Genomic DNA, 20183 nt, shown 5'->3' on the forward strand with positions numbered 1-20183 from the left:
GATTATGCCTCCAGCACCAAAGTGGAGAAAAGACCAATGCACCGCTGATGACAGCAAGCACCGACAAGACCAGTTTGAATCTGAAACAGAATCAGCGGGGATGAGGAGGGGTGGTGGTGGTGGTTACAATTCATCTCTAAAAGGTTTAGTAGGTACACAGGCTGTTTATTGACGGGCGCAATAACCTATGGTTAAAGGGTTGGACTTTCAATCTGAAGGTCCCGGGTTCGAATCTCGGTAACGGCACCTGGTGGGTAAAAGGTGGAGATTTTTCCGATCTCCCAGGTCAACATATGTGCAGACCTGCTAGTGCCTGAACCCCCCGCGTGTGTATACGCACGCAGAAGATCAAATACGCACGTTAAAGATCCTGTTCATGTCAGCGTTCGGTGGGTATATGGAAACAAGAACATACCCAGCATGCATACCCCCGAAACGGTGTATGGCTGCCTACATGGCAGGGGTACATAAACAAAACGGCCATACACGTAAAATGCTACATTCTTTCTGAGTGTATGCGTACGTGCCTGAAAACTGATTGAATAACACAGGAAACGAATGATGAGCGCCTAACGGTGGCCGTCAGTCGGCTCTACCCAGGTAGGCAGCCTGTTGTGCAAATGACCCCGAGATTGTAAAGCGCTCAGAGCTTGGTCTCCGACCGAAGATAAGCGCTATGTAAGTATTCATATCATCATTCATTTGTTGTTGTTTTTAAGCAGCAGTAATGCTGAGGGGGGGTATCTGAGCCCCACGCAGTTGGAACTGTCTGTTTGAAACTGTCACATGATACAGTTAGAACTGTCTGTTTGAAACTGTCACATGATACAGTTAGAACTGTCTGTGTGAAACTGTCACATGATGACAGTTTTTAACAGTTGTTTCTTGTGTGTGTGTGTGTGTGTGTGTGTGTGTGTGTGTGTGTGTTTGAGAGAGAGAGAGAGAGAGTGTGTGTGTGTGTGTGTGTATGTGTGTGTGTGTGTGTGTGTCTTCTTTGCCCCCGCTTCCCCCCCCCCCCTTTTTAAAAAAAATATTTTATACCAAATGAATTCAAGCAGAGTTTTCTTTATCATGTGTACATTTTGATGTGGTGGACTGTGTAATAGAGAGAGAGAGGAGGGGGGAGAAAGACAGACAGGCAGAGGGGAGGAGAGAGGTAGAGTAGGGATGGAGAGACAGACAGGCAGACAGACTGACTGACAGACAAAAAGGCAGAGACTGAGAAACAGAGAGAGAGAGGAGGGGGGGGATTCAGTGACAAAACTTGAAACGAAACTGAAGTGACGAAAACAGTCAAATGTTTGGGTAGATTGTTGCTGAAAGACATACCGCTTGAGCCATGCCATCTGCAGCTGTCAGTGTTTGCAGCCAGGCCTGGGAATAGACGGTGAAGAGCAGTGACTGTGTGTCGATATCCTGTATCCTGAAACCAAAGCTCACTGTGGCCCTTTCGCAAACGTCAGAAGGTGGCAAGCATTAATTAAGTTGGCAATTGATTAACTTTGAATCTTTTTTATATTCACCTTGACAAATAGATACATAAATCGTTTCAAAGGAATTTAAAACATCCCTTCAATATGTACCATTTGCCTCGTCTGATAAAACATTTCTGCATGCTAACAAAGAACCAAATAATTTCTTAAAACGCCGGGGGAAAAATACTGTGACGTTCGCCGCTATATCTATATCGATACATCAGAGCCGCAACCATGTAGGTCTGATTGAGCAATTTTGAACAACTCCCGCTTCCAACTCTTTTTCTTGCATAAAAAAATCTACTTTGATTCAATATATATCAATTTGTTTGTTGTTGTCTTTAAGTAAAACACAAATAGAAACTTATTCTTTAATTACTCCAGTCTACGAATTTTGCTCATTTACAAAGTGCGAAAAACTGCCATTGAAATCAATAAATAGTTCTATCCTGAAAACAAAAAACAAAAAAACAATGCCACAAAGAAGCCACATAGTTATGGCAGCTTTCATTGTTGTTACCTGGGTACTGGGGTACAATATAAAAGAAAACAACAATTGTTCTTTTTCAAGGTAAAATGAATAAATCTAGTGATACAAATTAGCTTAATTCTGCTAAATTATTGATTACTATTTGAATCTTTTTCTTTTTTTCATGGTTATCGAGACTGTGGCAGCTTGAGAGAGTGATTTGGGGCACGTTGAGACCATAAGCATTTTCAAGAAAATAAGCCAATGACCGCGCCGTTTTGGTGAAAATTATGTATTATACTGTTCTGGCCAAAAACGATATATATATATGTGTGTGTGTGTGTGTGTGTGTGTGTGTGTGTGTGTGTAATAAATGACAAGAAAAGACAGACACAAGCGGTTTTTGAAGAATCAATGTTGGATGTGATGACTGCATTGTGGATGTGTTTGTCTGCAACAGTTAATACAGCTCAAAATGTGACTTAAAATCAACCTTTCCTGTGTCAGCCTGATCCGGTCTCCCCCTACACATGTTATTTGGTTGCTTTTTGTTGACTATGAAAATAATGGTGTAATTTCATGTTTACACAGTTTTAAAGGCACTGTTATTGACAGAGTTCAATGTTTGAGAGAGACTGAGTTGATTTTGTTGGTTCAGGTGTGTGACAGCTGTCCGCAGTAAAAGGGGTTTATTTCAGGTGTCTAACAACGAACGGTAGTAACAGTTGACGCGCGCAATGGCCGAGCCGAGTGCTGAAAGCGTTAGACTTTCAATCTGAAGGTCCCGGGGTTCGAATCTCGGTAACGGCGTCTGGTGGGTAAAGGGTGGAGATTTTTCTGATCTCCCAGGTCAACATATGTGCAGACCTGCTTGTTCCTGAACCCCATGCGTGTGTATACGCAAGCAGAAGATCAAATACGCACGTTAAAGATCCTGTAATCTATGTCAGTGTTCAGTGGGTTATGGAAAGAAGAACATACACAGCATGCACACCCCCGAAAACGAAGTATGGCTGCCTACATGACGGGGTTAAAAACGGTCATACACGTAAAAGCCCGCTCGTGTACATACGAGTGAAGGTGGGAGCTGCAGCCCACGAAGAAGAAGAAAAAGAAGAAATCCAGAACACTGCATCGATAGATTTCTTTATAAGTAAGCACCTGTACTACACATCGGACACACTGATCCCATCACCAATGAACAAGTGCACCAAACCATCAAGCAGTTCGTTGGACCTTATGAAAAGCTGTTGACGTCAGTTACTAAGAAAAGAAAGCTGCGCAGGTATGACCACGTAACGCGATTCAGTGACGTTGTTAAAGCAATCCTCCAAGGAACTGTCGATGGAGAGACTTCAAGACGTCAAGACTCTTTATTGGCTTGAAATAGAAGGATATAAGGGTATCAAAACGACATTCAATCATCAGCCCCTCTACATCTAAAAATCACAGACAGCAATGGCGGCTCACGCGTGCACACACCCAGCCGCCGCCCCCACCCCCACCCCACCCCGATACACACATCACCACCATCACCAGAGAGACTGATCCATTTGAAGAAATTTGCGCACTGTTGACTTGGAGACACCAATATTCCATTGATTATTAATGGCTCGTGCTCCACCTTAAAAAAGTTGGACTTATGGCCACTCCCTCTTTCTTACTTAGTAAGGTTGTGTACATGCGCTTTATTTTCATGTGTGTGTGTGTGTGTGTGTGTGTGTGTGTGTGCGAGTGTGTGTCTGTGTGTGTGTGTGTGTGTGTGTGTGTGTGTCTGTGTCTGTGTGTGTGTATCTGTGTGAGTGTTTTGCCATTGCTTTTTTTTTTTTTTTTTTTTTTTTTTCGCTTTTCTTTCTTTTTTGCCTTTAAGGGCTGGATGTAAAAAGCAGCTGTGCTTTCTCCACTACCCTCGTGAAATATAAATTCGTTTCGTTTCGTTTCGTTTCGTTTCGTTTCATTCTTTCTGTGAGGCGATCGATGGTGTGATGGTCTTGCACCAGGGTTTTTTGGTGTGTTTTTTAAAGTATTCCTTTACTTCTTATATATATATATATATAAATAAATTTTTAATTAAGACTGTGTGTACATTGCATACAATTTCCATACGATTCGGTACCGGGCGGCAATGACTGGTCATGGTGAGAACAAAACTAATATATAGAAACAAGGTCACAACATGGCAAATTAGAAATATGTAGAAGCGTGATTGAAAGTTTGTTGTTTTTGTTTTTTGTTTTTCTTCTTTCTTTTTCTTAAGTGCAATTTTCATTAATAGAACTGAGATTTGTTTTGGCCAGAACATAAATGATTTGTAAATATAAAACCCAGAAGTCAAGGTCACATTAATGTAAGTCATTTTGCCACTGATATAAACAGCTTTGCGATGTTATTTTGGATTTTTTTTTTTCATGATTCCCTTTGGATTAAGTTGTTATCACAGGTGAGTTGTGAAAGCCTTGCATGACTTGCCCTAAGTGTATGGAAGCAGCATAAACTCACGACTGGATAAATCATTAACGCTGAGCAGCCCAGCCCTGCTCATCAGCCGACAGTTGCAGAGAAACTTACAGAACCCAAAGAACATAGAACTAAAGCCAATAATAACACGGACTAGAAAAACGCTGTCAAAGAAAATGAGGGTTTTTTTTTTTTTTTTTAATAGCAAAAAGTGTCAAAGAAAACACATTCTTCGAGACAATTAAAAAAAAATAAAGAAAAACCACCAGTGACGTTGAAAATTACAGCCCTGTCGAAGACAATCAGAGACAGGTATTGGGGTTTACTGTAGCCAAGTGCTCGTCTGACCACAGATGACCGTGGCTCATCTCACAGAGCAAGCTGAAAGCTGACGCCTTTTCAGCAACTAACACGCTGGTCTTCAATGACTCACTCATAATGTGTGACGCCATTCCCGGTTTGAACGCAAAGCCCATTCTAGACCTATTCTCTAAACATTTATTAAATCAAGTCTCTGTATCGTTCACTGTAATATTATATTTGTTGTGCTTCACACACCCACTTAAATTAGTTAGAAGCATACTTGATTTCAGTTTAATCCTTCGTCAGTGTAAGGATTTCAGCTGACCCTAAGCTTACGTAATTTTGTCTTTCTGTCACACTTAATGCTACAGTCTACAGTTCTGTATGTGACTGCTGTTGGAAACTAAAACCACACCATTATAGTGTTTGGATGAGAATAGATCAGGTATTTAGAAGATACAAAGCCGATTTTCATTGTCGACACTTTACGACATTCACACCATAACATGGTGTCGCCCGACGCCATTGGGTGAGCTGAAACTTGTGTTTCTGCTGCAGCATGTTTTATTAAATATCTCTTTTGTCAGATCAGTAAACTACAAGTATTATATACTGGAAGAATCGTCGCAAATTCATCTTTAAATCTGTTCCATTTGTGTTTGCCTTCGTTAAACTGATTTAACGCAGTTTGTAATTTTCCGCAATGAGCTCGCTAAAACTGACCCTTTTCAGGTGACTTAAATTAAGATTATAAATTCATCTTAAATAATCAGCACTTCATTTTATACTCATTAGAAAGTAAGTGCTGAGCTCTTTCTTTTGCGACCTATTCAAAGTAAATTGATTCAGGAATCATTTAGAAATCTATCACTGAACAACCTTGTAACAAGCACAATTCTAATAAGATTTTGCCTGATTGGGGACCTTTTGTTTCACGGGCCACGCTTGCGTCAGTGCAGTTCGCTTAACTTGCATACGCAGACGGAGTGGGTGATCACTGGTCACTTTTCCACCTAGCCAGTCGCTGACTGGAGCCTGCTCTCTCTCTCTCTTGCTGTGTCGTGTCGCAAGCAGTGTGTGTTGTGTTTGTTCCCTGACAACGGCTAGCGTCATCGCCATATCTCTTGCACTGTTTTCTTATCTTCTTCTCTTTTATCTTCTCATAATATTGTAAATAAAACAATAGAAAACCCTTTGTAACTGGCCTCTACATGTTCCTGGCCTGCATAGGAATTCTTTTCTATCCTTTAATTCAGTAAATCATTAGTAATTCTTTTGTACCACCCCCTTTAATAATAAACCACTTGGCTACACAAGTGACGTCGCAGACAGGATATTGATCCATCACAATATAGATCCAAATTCATCCTTTAATGTTTAAATCCTTTTATCCAAACAATAAATTAAAGTCCCTTACCACCCAAGTGTACCTTGTCACAACTTGGCACTTGCGATCAAGGATGTTTTAAATTCTTTAAATATCTCTATTAATAAATCACAGCCTGTAGTATATGCAAGGGGCGGAACTCACAAGGCGCGGGGCATCCATGATGGCTGAACTGTAAACTCCTCAGTTGTTCTTTAGACGAATAAATTATTCCGCATTCTTACCTGTGTGTGCCTCTACTTCGCTTGGCGACGGGGATGTCTGCTTTTGGACAACTCAAGGAGTTCGGACTTGCAGAAGGGGAAGATTGGGGTCAGTATACAGAACGTATGGAATATTATTTTGTCGCCAATAACATTACTGAGGAGAACAAGAAGAGAGCCATATTTTTGAGTGCGTGTGGTGGATCTACATACAAGCTCATGTGCGATTTACTTGCTCCAGCCAAACCTGGGACCAAGACATTTGCGGAACTGAAAACACTCCTTCAAAATCACCTCCAGCCCAAACCGTCTGAAATCGTTCAGAGGTTCAAGTTTCACACGCGTTCACGTCACGAGCAGGAATCAGTTGCAAAATATGTATCGCAGCTACCTAATCTGTCGCAAGATTGCAACTTCGGTGAGTCACTTGATTCGATGCTGAGGGATAGATTAGTCTGGGGTATTAACAATAATCGCATTCAAAGACCATTCAAAGACGCTTGTTGTCTGAGAAAGATTTGACTTTTGAGTGAGCGTTTGATGTTGCCATGGCTATGGAGTCAGCAGAAAAGAGTGCTGTAGATCTGCAGGAGAACGCTGTGGGGTCACAGCTGGGGGAAGTCAGAGCACAGTTAACATTGACAAGGTGGAAGGTCGACAGGAGGATAGAGTAGATGTCAAAGTAGTGAAGAGAGATCGTTCATTGAAAGACCTTGAATGCTGGTACTGTAAAAAGAAAGGCCATCTTCAGCGAGAGTGCAGGTTGTTTCGTGCTGAACGTGAACGACACAAGAGGGACTTGAGGAGCAACCCAAGTTCATGCGGACCCATCAAAAAAAGTGGACGACGAACCTGACGCAGATTTGTTGTCTGTTTTTAAGGTGGAGAGCAAAGAAACACCATACCTGGCTACAGTGGAACTGGAGAGCGTCTCCGTAGAGATGGAGATTGATACGGGGGGGCTCGGTGACGGTGATCAATGAAGAGACATTGAAAAGGATTAGACAGAGGGCATGTTTTCCACTGAAGGCGTCCAACCGAAGATTGAAAACGTACACAGGTGAAGGGATTCCGGTGTTGGGAGCAGGCCAGTGCTCAGTGACATACAAAAAAAGTCCCCAAGGATCCTCGAGGTAATTGTGGTGAAGGGACCTGGACCTTGTTTGCTGGGTCGAGACTGGCTGAAACACATCCAACTGGACTGGCCCGAGAACTGGTGTCAGACGGTGACAGAAGGCACTACTGATCCAGAACTAGAAAAAATTCTGAATGAGGCCTCAGAACTGTTCAAAGGTGTTTAAGCCAACATTTTCATGGACCATGCAGCCCAACCACGCTACTCCAAACCACGCCCAGTCCCTTATGCTCTACGTGAAAAAGTAGGCCAAGAGCTGGATAGATTAGAGTCAGAGGGAACCATTGAGAAAGTGCAATTTTCAGACTGGGCGGCGCCCATTGTCACAGTGGTGAAGCCAGACAAAAGTCTCTGCATCTGTGGAGACTACAAAGTAACTGTGAATGCAGTGTCCAAGTTAGACAACTACCCCATTCCCAAAACGGACGACCTGTTGGCGGAACGCAGTAGAGGAAAGTTTTTCTCCAAATTGGACTTGACGCAGGCATACCAGCAGCTGGAACTGAATGAGGACTCCAAAAAATTCACCACCATCAACACACACCAGGGCCTTTACCGCTACAACAGATTGCCTAATGGGGTGTCATCAGCGCCAGGTATTTTTCAGTGTACCATGGAAAACTGTTGCGAGGGCTGCGAAGTGTCTATGATCGCATTGACGACATCTTATTATCCGGAAAGACGCGGGAAGAACACTTGAAGGCGCAACGAATGGTGTTGACAAAACTGAAAGAGGCTAGGGCCAAGCTGAAAAAGAACAAGTGTGTTTTCATGGCCACTGAGGTACTCTACCTGGGTCTCAGGATCGACCAGAAGGGTATCCGCCCTGTGCCAGAGAAAGTCAGTGCGATTGAGGAGATGCCTAGACCGGTAGATGTCAAACAACTACAGGCTTATCTGGGTATGGTGAACTATTACGCCAGATTCCTGCCAGACCTGTCAACGGTGCTGGCCCCCCTGTACTCCCTGCTGCAGAAAGATGACCCTTGGTCCTGGGAAGAACTGCAAGAAAATGCGTAGTTAGAGTCCAAACAACTACTTCGTTCGCCCCAGGTACTGGTCCATTTTGACTCCACTAAAGACATCATCCTCTCCTATGATGCCTCAAACTATGGGCTTGGAGCCATGATATCACATCGGATGGAGGATGGTAGTGAGAGACCAGTGGCGTTTGCGTCTAGGACGATGAACAGTGCAGAGAAGAATTACAGTCAGGTGGAGAAGGAAGCACTCACCATAGTTTATGGGGTGAACAAGTTCCACCAGTACCTGTATGGTCACATGTTTGACATTTATACAGACCACAAGCCATTGTTGGGGCTCTTTGGGCAGAACAGACAAATCCCCAGCATGGTCGCCCCCGAATTAACGCTGGGCAGTGACTTTGGCGGCATATGAGTACGACCTCAAGTTCAAGGAAGGCTGGAAACAGTAACGCTGATGGTCTCAGCAGGCTGCCACTCGAGATGACAGTAGAAACCGAGCTCGAACCAGGGGAGATCATTCTCCTAATGGATCAAGTGGAGACCATGCCTGTCGCGGCCAGCCAGATTCGTCAGTGGACTGACAACGACCCAGTACTTGCACAAGTAAAAAGCTTTGTCTTGAAAGTCTGGCCTGAAGACCATCCAGACCAGAGATTCAGACCATACTTGGCTCGGAAAACAGAACTCAGTGTACTGCACAGCTGCCTGCTGTGGGGAACTCGGGTGGTAGTGCCACCCAAAGGCCGCAAGATTTTGTTACAGGACTTGCATGACGCCCATCCAGGAATGATTCGAATGAAGAACTTTGCGAGATCGTATATCTGGTGGCCAAACATGGACAGTGAAATCGAAGCTACAGTGAGAGGGTGTCAGCTATGTCAGAGTCTTTGGAACCAGCCCACCAGTGCTCCTCTCCATTCTTGGGAATGGCCGGATCACCCATGGACCCGACTGACTACATGCTGACTACACTGGTCCTTTTTTAGGGAAGATGTTCTTGGTCATCATAGATGCTCGCTCTAAGTGGATAGACGCATACCCCATGAACACATCCACGTCAAACGCAACCATTGAAAAAATACGCCAGTCTTTCGCAACTCATGGTTTACCAGAAACCTTGGTCACAGACAACAGGACCTGTTTTTCCAGTAAGGAGTTCGAGGAATTCATGCACAAGAATGGAGTAAGGCACATTAAGTCAGCACCCTATCATCCATCCACCAACGGGCTAGCCGAACGGGCTGTGCAGACTTTGAAGCAAGGCCTGAAGAAAATGACGAGCGAGACACATAGAGACTCGAGTTTCCCGACTCTTGTCCGCATATCGGGTCACTCATCAGACAACCACACGGTTGTCACCAGCAGAAATCCTGTTCAATAGGAAGGTGCGGACACGTTGGGACCTAATCCAGCCTGTAGTGGATCGGCGAGTTGCCCAGAGGCAGCTGCAACAGAAACTGAACCATGATCATGCTGAAAAGAGAAACTATGTAGCGTGTGATCAGGTGTACATCAAGAATTTTTCAGTGGGCAAGAAGTGGTTGCCAGGGGTGATGATGCAGGCTACAGGACCCCTGTCTTATCTGGTTCCAGTGGTGGACGGCCGTCACATGAAGCGACATGTCGACCACGCACTGTCACGGGCCAGCAACCAACAGGAGTCTCAGGAGCCGGACCAACAGCTCGGTCAGCCCGAGCTTGATGTTCTACCAGTACCACCATTGAGCCCACAGCCATCATTGTAGCTGTCACCAGGGGTGGACCAACCAGAGTCCACGCCGCTGATAGACTCGAGAACGATGCAGCCACAGGACCCGAGACCCAGCACTGGTGAGGTAACGGCAGCACCAAGCCCGTCGCAGGACCGAGGGCCCTGCAGTTTGGAGGGGGCTGCAGCACCAAATCCGGCACCTAAGCCAGCCTCTCAGCCTGCCAGTCGTCACCAGAGACTACCAGCACATTTCAAAGATTATGTTGTGCAGTAGTTCAGAGATGTTTGGACAGAAATTGAGCCGGATCCGGAATGAAAAAAAAAGAAAAGAAAAAAAAAAGCCTTTTCAGAACATACTTTTTTTTTTTCTTTTTTACCTTTCAGATGGGGGAGGCGGAGCAGAACAGTAGTGTTAATTGACCTTTTTGTTTAAAATAATGATTTATGCTTTTCGTTTTTAATTGTAGAATTCAACTGAGACTGAGATAGAGACAGCCAACCAGAACATTTTCCGTTCACATTATTTGTATGATTATTAATAGTTTTAAAGGGGCGTGGGGGGGGGAATATGTAGTATATGCAAGGGGCGGAACTCGCAAGGCGCGGGGCATCCAAGATGGCTGAACTGTAACCTCCTCAGTTGTTCTTTAAACGAATAAATAATTCCGCATTCTTACCTCTGTGTGCCTCTACTTCACAGCCCTTGCCACGTACTCTCACATTACTACAAGATTTTAATGATGGGCTAGCTGGGGACTATCCTAACGCGGACTATCCTAAAACCCGCTTGGCCGAGAGAGTGGGGATGTAAACTTGGGCAAGACACTTTCAACTGTGAACAAATTCTAGCCTAGATAGTCGGAACAGCAGTTGCCTCCGCTGCTGTTCTGATAGTTACAGTCGGACACGCCTGACTATCACACAATGATGCTTCAGTCCATGGAGCTGTAGAACAAAATGAACAACACAGTGAACACAATGTTGGCGACGACAACATGGACATCATGGTATCAAAAAGGTAACAAACTAGTTGTGCACAGCATTGACAGTGCAGGTGTACATTTCACAAGATACATTTGACATTATACCATCATAAAGAGTGTTCAAACATTAATCCCTTCCCTATAAGTACTTTATTTCTTTGAACTTAAACATTAATGCAAACGCACTAGAACAAAGTGAATTGTAATGCTGTAAAAATCGAAGTGATGGGTTCGGTAAAAGCTATCTACGTGCATTACTGAATTGATCGTGACATCAGTTTTGATGGCGTTTGGAAGACAGCAGTAAGTGAAGACAACAACAGAAATAACCAGTATCCAAATCACAAGCGACGTTAATAAACAGACAAACGGCTGTTACTGACGACAAAACGGACGTCAGTTTGAGGCATAATGGCATCAAAGATGCCATTAGTTCTGTGGGCCGGCAAACTTGATAAGTGAGACAGGTCCGTTAAAAAGAAAAGCTACATCTGAAAATAGATAGAAATAAAAATTGTAAAACCATGGAAGGCCTACCTTTTAATGGCGCCGCGCAACCACTATACATGCATAGCACGACTGAACGTTTTAAAGCAAGTAATCAAAAGAATGAAATGCCAGTGGTAACAGTTCGCTAGGCCGGGCTACATTGTCCTCTTCCCCCCTCCCCGATCCCAACTGGCCTCTCTCTAAACGCCCCTCTCCCACACCCTTTACACCGCCACCCCTCCCCTCTTCCACCCCCACGCCTGCTCCCACCCCTTCCCCGGCTTTAGTCCAGCTGCCAAATAAGTATTTAACACAGGTGCTGCCGATAAACTAAACACACACACACACACACACACACACACACACAGATTGTTTCTCCGTGCTAACCCGCCCCCCCGCCCCCCCACTCTCCCTCTCACTGTGTGTGTGTGTGTGTGTGTGTGTGTGCGTGTAAGGTATCATAAAAATAAGATACTGTACAACAATGTGTAAATGAAAACATCAAAAAAATAAATCCCATATATAAGTAAAATGCACACACACACACACACACACACGCACACACTGTCACACACACACACACACACACACACACACACACACACAGAGTGAGAGGGAGAGAGACAGGGGGTGGGGGTGGGGGTAGCACCGTGGAGAAACTGCTTGGAAACAAGAAGCACAGGCCCCCACGACGGAGGTGACGAAGACTGGGACGTTTTTTTCTCACAGCACGCACGACGAGTCTTGCAGTCACAATGACGCTGTGTTTTCACACTCGGAAATAGATGCAAGACCATGTCTCAAGTCTGAACGTCTACTGACTGCCAACCCTCCATTCCTTGTGAATATATATATATATATATATATATATATATATATATATATATATATATATATATAATGTGTGTGTGTGTGTGTGTGTGTGTGCCAGTGTGAACAGAGGAGCCTCTCTCTCTCTGTCTGTCTGTTTCTCTGTCAGGACTCTGTCTGTCTGTCTGTCTCTCTCTCTCTCTCTCTCTCTCTCTCTTTCTCTCCCAGGACATGGCAAACATTCCGAAGAAAGGATTTCTTTTCGTTGTCTTAATATCACGCAAAGTATAAAAGATATGTTCATCATAGTTCAGTCATGAAGAAAATCGTTTGAAGATAGCACTAAATGTCTGTTCTATAGGAGCATCAAACTTGACTTTTGTCAAGAAAAATATATCTCACAACTTCCAGATACATACGGCATTTTTCCTTCAATAAAGTTTCGTCAGTTGCCGACTGGAGTAATCACCAAACCGCTGCAAATCGACGACTGACTGATTACTCAGTGAAGACTGAAGAACAGAACGTGTAAACAGAGAAAACAAATTTTGCAAGGAGTGTTATATAGGAAGTGTTGGGGATGAATTTCATTTTGTCTTAGGATGTCCTAAAAATATTGTAATTCGAAACAAGTTGATCATACCACGCAAATATCAGTCGCATATGTCAATGTTCGGTTTATCAGTCCGACCAATTCTTCGCGCAGTGGAAGAAAGCACAACTTAATTTAAGTAAATTCATAGAACTTGGAAATGGTGCGTAGCTTCGAGTTACATCCAAAACGTATTTGCCAATATGTTGAATTTTGTCGTTTCAAGCTGGTTTATGATTTCAAATGGTTTTAGTTTATGATTTTAAATGGTTTTATCATTGTGTGTGTGACTTTGACGGGTGTCATGCAGCTTTGGTTTATTTGGGATAATTTTGGTAAAAACAAACTCATGTTCGTCATTTCCTGCTCTGCAGCAGAAGATGCTTCGGAGAAACCGGTGGGCTGAAAGCGTGCATGGAAGTGATACAATAATCTGTCAACTGATTACATATATTTGCTGTTAAAAGCATGGATGATTTTCTAACAGTTGAAGCAGACGTCAGAAATATGAAAAGGCAATGACAACCAGAAGTATTTAAAGCAAATTAGCAACAAAACGACTTGCGAAACAACTGCGCACTTTCATCACAATGATGTGAACTATCATGCATGTCCATGACTTCTATGAGTGTAGAAGTTGATACATGATAAAGCTACATGTGTATATTGACTTGGCTTGTTCGACGTTTGAAGCCCCTCCCTCCCACCCCTACGAAGCATGTTCGTCGTTCTGCCGAATAAAACTACATACTGAGAAACATGTGTGGCAAGCACAAGATGATGTGTAACTGTGTATCAGCTAGTTTCTGAAGACTGCTCCTTAAGTCTGTTATGCTGATATACACTGCAACAATAAAATACAAGAATTTCACGCATCAGTTTCCATTTCTTTTTCTTCCCTTGATTGTTGTGTGTTATATATATAATTATATATATATGTATATATAATGTGTATATATATATATATATATCACCCGTGTTGTTTTGTAGTGTGTTTCTTCTTGTTTTTGTTTTTCTAACCAGTAATTGATATTTTGTGTATACATATAAATTACTGCTGTTTCAATATCTGTTGAATGAAATGTGGATGACATTGCATCCAACTGTAATAATAATATGATTACGATTTTAGATCATCACTTATTATTATTATCATTTTTGCAGTTCCAGGATGGCAACAAACCTTGCAGATCTTCAGCAGGAGGAGGATGGAAGGCACAAGGACCAGTTTGAAACACCATCTGATTCTGTGTCAGCGGTCAGGCATTATCGTCAGAGTAACCGGGTCATACAGTTTGATCCTCCACCACCACCACCACCACCACCACCATCTCAGTCACTGATATTGACCAGCACTTTCATTTCAACAGGGTCACAAGGTTTGAACCTAAGGTCCCTGATCTTCACCCTGCCCTTCTCTCTGACCTTCTGACCTTCCTCATTATGTCCCTCACTTTTATATTCTGTTTGAGAACTGTCACAGAAAACTGGTTGGTAATGGAGTGGTATCGATGGTCTAGTTAGTGATAACACTTCCAAACAGGAAGGGAGAGAATCTGAGTGTGCGGGATCGAATCCCACACTCACCAGAATTTTCTCCTTGAGAATTGAGCGATGGTCTGGTTCCTAATTATTTGGATTAGATGATAAACCAATGTACCATGTGTACCATGCACTTGTCGCACATAAAAGAATCCATGGCACACCAGCTGCCGTGGCGAAGTGGTTAGCATCGCGGACTGACGGCTGGGAGGACGCGGGTTCGAATCCCAGCGGAGGTGGGTTTTTCGGCCCGTGGCCGGCTCCTACCCAGAGTTGAGTGTGCTGTGGGCTTAAATGGGGAGACTGGGACCACACAGTCGAGTGTCATCCACTTCAAGGATGCGTCTTTGGGTGTGTTGCTCTAATTACCTGACCAACACTGCAAGTGTCTGTATCTCTCGGGCCTGGTTAACGCCGGGATATCATTATGACAGGAAGCGTAGAGTACAGCCTTGTCACGCAGTCCCAAACCAAAATGACCTCCATAGCAACATCGTCATCATCATCGTCATCCTCCTCCTCCATCGTCATCAACATTAAAAAAAAAAAAAAAGTCTCAAAGTCTGTGGCCTTTCATGCCCTGCTCTCATGGTGACCTCAGTTTCGATACCCTCCACTTCCGTGCTTGGGGTGAGTTCTGTCAATGTCGTCAGTGTCGGCAGATTCATGGGGGGCTGTTGTTTGAGGGACGTGGTGGCGGTCTCCACTCTGGGAGAGACGCTCACTCAGTCTGGCTCCGCGACTAAGCCATTATTGTCGTTAGTAGGGGGCTTAGTAGGTGGTATCCTAAGTACGTTAAAACAGAACAGGCACCACTGAACACCATCGAAGTGACTCAACAGCAGTGCAGGGTCTCCTCTGGTGTGTGGCCTCGAGGCGACCTAACATCGATGGTTCCCTGTGGACTGCCGATGCTGGAACTGCGACGGACGAACCCGGGTGTGGCCGTGTATGGGGGAATCTAAATGAGCGGCGTGAGAGTAATGCCACTGAAATGGCGCAGAGGATGGGGCAGCAAAAAAAAAAAAAAAAGAATCCATGGCAACACTTGTCCCTGGCAAAATTCTTTGTAAAAACAAAAAAAAAACAAAAAAAAACAACTAATTTGATGATGAAACAAATATACCTGCAGACAGGAAAAAAAAAGTGGTGCTGCACAGTGGTGATGCACTCTGCCACGGGAGAGCAGCACAAAATTCACACAGAGAAATCTGTTGTGACAAACAGAAAAATACAATACAGTTTTGTTTCCGAGTGGGTGACAAGGGAGATAATTGTAAACAAGGTTCTTTTGATTTTCTTCCCAACTTCTGAGCAGCTGAATTTAGTTTGGGATATTACCGTTCAGAATCTCAGCTTTTTGTTGTTGTTGTTGCTTTTGTTTGTTTGTTTTTTGTGGTGGCCAAACTGAAATTTGCTTAGACTACAAAGTAAAAAATTATTGGTTCTGCTGTGCATCAAATGAAAGATAAGCTGAAAACAGAATTTAATTACACATACTTAACCGTGACCCAACTAGTGCAGACTCCGGCAGGGGTCTGACATTCCTTCCGATTTCCTTTCTGTTCAGATCAGGCATGTTCACGTTGTCAAACTGATTTCATAGATGGTGGATTAAATTGTCTCCATTTAACAAAACAAACAACAGTTTGCTGTTATGATTTGAATGAAAATAAAATAAGTTAAAAGTTATGTTCAAAATATTATTTGGGTGTGCTTTTTCATGGAAAGAACATATTTCCATGAAAAGTCACTACTCACTCACATAAGATGATATTGCCAAGGCTTGGAAAAAGAAGATGATTGGATGGATGTTTATAAACAAATTTTGTATGTTCTTGTTGCTATTTCCAAAATTATGTTTCATCTATTGTTAATGTAAATAACAGTTTCAGTGTTTTTAACTCTTTAAATATGCATATATATAATGAATGTGTTTATAATCTCAGTGTAACTTTTAGGGAAAAAAAATCACACACACACACACACACACACACACACATATACATATAAGATAAGATAAGATAATAATAACTTTATTATCTCCAACTGGAGAAATTTGGTCAGGTGCATTATCACAACATAGACAAGTAAACAACATGGGGACCATAACTGTAAAAGCCAACAACAGCCCCTACAAATATTACGAAGATACAAATGTAAAAAATATCACATACATCGTTTCATACATACATCCACACACTGCAAGTAATAACTAGTATTCTTAATGTAAAATCAGAAAGAATTAAGAAACATTATTTGAATATAATTATAAACATAGCCTACTATACTCCACATTGATTATAATAGACAAGATGAGAATAAAGATGAACTGCGGAAAACCACAACCAGATAATCAGCACACACCCGCACCCCCCCCCCCCCACCACCACCAACCCCACACACGCGGATAACTTGATTAAACAAGAGTAATAAAGATATCTTCTCAAATAAAAGCATTTCACATAATCGCTTTTAAAAACATTGCAATTAATTATTACATCGTAATTATTAAACAGAAATATATTTAGAATATGGACGTTAGCATTAGACATATTCCATTGTGCATTCATCCTGCATATTGCACATTATTCTTTCTACATATTGCACATTCATTATAACCAATTGTCACGTTTTAAGCTCAGTAAACACACACACACACACACACACCACAACTAGAACAAGGTACAGCCTATCATGCATGGACTTTCACACGTCTCACATGAGAGTGTGCGCGCGCACACACACACACACACACAGTTCTCAAGAATTTAAAAGGTGGATTGAACGTGGAATAAAAGTCTTCAGAGCTCTGGATTTCAACTTAAAAGTTCTGTAGCGTCGTCCTGATGGCAATAGCTCATAATACTTTGCTAAAATATGGGTGTCGTCAGTTGCTATCTGCCTGCTTTTTTTAACCACTCGACTTTCATACAGCTCTTGCATACTAGCTTGTTTCACTCCCACAATTTTACTGCATACACTCATGACATCGTTCAAAACACGCTTACTCCTCACTCCCAAACTTCCATACCAGCACATAAATGAAACTGTAAGCACAGACTCGATACAACATCGATAATAACTTTGAAGAATATTTGAATTTATACCAACATTTCTAAGCTTCTGTAAACAAAAAATTCTAGATGTATATATATATATATATATATATATATAATGTGTGTGTATGTATGAAGTGGCTACAACTAGATTATTATCCGTATAGGCATGCATATATCATTCATTCATAATGTTATTATTGATGAATATCTTTGATAACCTGTAATGATGGCAACTCATGTCACATTCACACACACACTCACTCACTCAATCACACACGCACAAGTTTGTTCATTGAAAAAAAGTGGTATACTACCCAAAACCTTATACACAGACACACACACACACACACACACACACACACATCAGACTTAACGACTGAGTTGTCTGTTTTTCAGGACGTGGACCAGTGCACCAGAGGAGGGCCCAAAAAGAGCTGCAGTTTGAGCTTGTGCAGGCCATAGAAAGGGACAACCTGTCTGCTGTCCAGTATTTAATCAGTGAAGGAACTCAATTGAACTGCATTATTATGTTCAACAAAACACCATTAACCTACGCCATTGAAAAGGAGAGTTTTGTTCTGGCGAAAGTACTGGTAAAATCAGGTGCTAACACGAACTACCGGGAACCATACGGCAACGCTCAGCAGCCTCTGCACATTGCAGTGAACGTTCACAGCTGTGACATGATGGAGTTTCTGCTGGACAATGGTGCAGACATCAATGGCAGAAACGGCTGTGGGTTAACCCCACTGATGCTGGCCAGCTATACAGGTCAGCTGGAAGCTGTGCAGCTTCTGCATTCTCGCGAGGCGGACCTCAACATCAGAGACCATGTGGGGAAGACGGCAGTTCACAGAGCCGCGGAGGGACAGCACAGCTTTGTGCTTCAGTTCCTGCTGACAAAAGGGGCTGACATTAACGCTTTGGACAGGTTCGGCAGGACCGCTTTATACCACAGCATTATGTTCCGGCATATGGACATGATTAAGCTCCTTCTGGAATCAGGTGTGTCGGTGAATGGTTCAGACCTCTTTAGCCAGTCCCCTTTGCAGGTGGCAGTGCACCGACTGAGCCGACAGAACATGAGAGCTGTGTTGTCTACGTCCCTGGATTACCACAAGCGGGAGAAGAGAATCCCCACAGCTGAAGTTCGCATGCTGCTGAACAGTGGGGAGAGTGAAGCGACTGTCCGTGTGGATTTTGAGATCCTGCAGCTCCTCGTCAACGCTGGCGCTTTGCTGGACTTCTTCAAACTGGGCGATTATTTTGAGAATCTTCCCAATCATGTGCACGATGATGACTTGAAAATCGCCCTTTGGCATTTTCTGGTGGTTTGTGACTGCACCAGTGACCATGAATACTTTTCCCTGATGGGGTCAAAGATGAGTGCGTCTGTGCTGGACACCTGGAGGCAGGAGAAGAAGTCTCTTCAGCAGCTGTGCAGGACTGCAGTTCGAAACCAGCTGAGGAGAAGGAAGCCTTGTGACATTCATGACTCTGTGAACAAACTGCCTGTACCAACACCCCTGAAAAACTTTTTAAACCTGTCAGACTTTTTTAAGAGGTATCCCCAGTTTCCGCCACTGTTCACTGCGGTTGGTTGTTAATCATACGCAGGAGATGGTAAGTTTTAAAGCAGTATTATTTCATGTGACCTGCAGTATAGCCTGCATGTGAAGTTACTGTGATGACCGTGATTGTGCCAAAAGAACATAGTCCCTTGTTAGACTTAACATGCACTATGTGTGTGTGTGACTGAGTGGATGTGAGCGTATAAGCATCTATTTCTCTTTCACCAAGCATTGGCTGTGTCTTTAAACTGGTGTATACTGTGAAGTAAAAATATTTATCATTTAATGGAGAATCATTTTTTTAATGTCTTTCCACAAGGTCTACATTTTCTAAAAGACAAGTTTGCAGTTGGAAGGGCACACACATATATATTAAACACATATATGCACACACACAGTCATTTTCCACATTAGACCGTTGGAAAGTTCCACAGCCATCTTGGATCTTGCACATGTGCATCTAACTTTAACTCAAAATTGTGAGCAATGCCAAAGGCGATTGACGTAGGCAAAAGCAGCAAACATACTATCCTCCATTTCTTCAATTGATAGCCTCCATAGCTTCAACCAAACTTTGTACAATGAAGTATAATATGCACAGTAAAAAAAAAAAAAAAAAAAAAAGAGAAAATATAAAACAAAAAATGGAAAATAATAAGCCTGCTGTTTCGCATGTTTTGCCTCTCTTGATTGCCTTTGTTGCTCGCAGTTTTTGGAGAGACAGTCAACTTCAAGAGCACAGATAATCGTAATGTGATGTGCCTCTACAAGGTGTGTTCAAAAAAGTATCTGACCTTAATTTTTTGTGCATAAACAAATGAAGCTAGGGAGGTGTGGTTTGGTGCACGTATGTAGGCGACCCAAATGTGCATACATGATTTTTTTCCTGCCTGCAGAAGCTGTCAGTCAACCGTAGACCGCCAATGAGTGAGGAAGTGTAAGTGAGCGCCGTTGGATTTTCGTTTTTGACAAAATGACTGAAAAACTTGAACAACGCTACAGCATCAA

The 20183-nt window shown here is 42.9% G+C and overlaps 2 protein-coding genes across 2 annotated transcripts in view; one reads left to right on the forward strand and one right to left on the reverse strand.

The window, feature by feature from the left end:
• The window catches only part of LOC143278094 (galactose-3-O-sulfotransferase 2-like), a 6516-nt gene extending 1286 nt beyond the window's left edge, over positions 1-5230 (reverse strand). The window contains exons 1-2 of the mRNA XM_076583129.1: positions 5205-5230; positions 1344-1423 (exon numbers count right to left, since the gene is read on the reverse strand). Of these exons, the coding sequence (XP_076439244.1) occupies positions 1344-1423; positions 5205-5230 (106 nt within the window). The remainder of the gene's footprint in view (positions 1-1343; positions 1424-5204) is intronic.
• Positions 5231-13383: 8153 nt separating this feature from the next.
• Positions 13384-19211, forward strand: LOC143276189 (uncharacterized). Its single transcript, XM_076580633.1, has 3 exons — positions 13384-13397; positions 14165-14379; positions 18001-19211. Exons 2-3 carry the CDS (start codon positions 14172-14174, stop codon positions 19209-19211), a joined length of 1419 nt encoding a protein of 472 aa, XP_076436748.1. The 5' UTR covers positions 13384-13397; positions 14165-14171.
• The last annotated feature ends 972 nt before the right edge of the window (positions 19212-20183 follow it).

This window comes from Babylonia areolata, chromosome 2 (assembly GCF_041734735.1).
Source record: "Babylonia areolata isolate BAREFJ2019XMU chromosome 2, ASM4173473v1, whole genome shotgun sequence".
Classification (NCBI taxonomy): domain Eukaryota; kingdom Metazoa; phylum Mollusca; class Gastropoda; order Neogastropoda; family Buccinidae; genus Babylonia; species Babylonia areolata.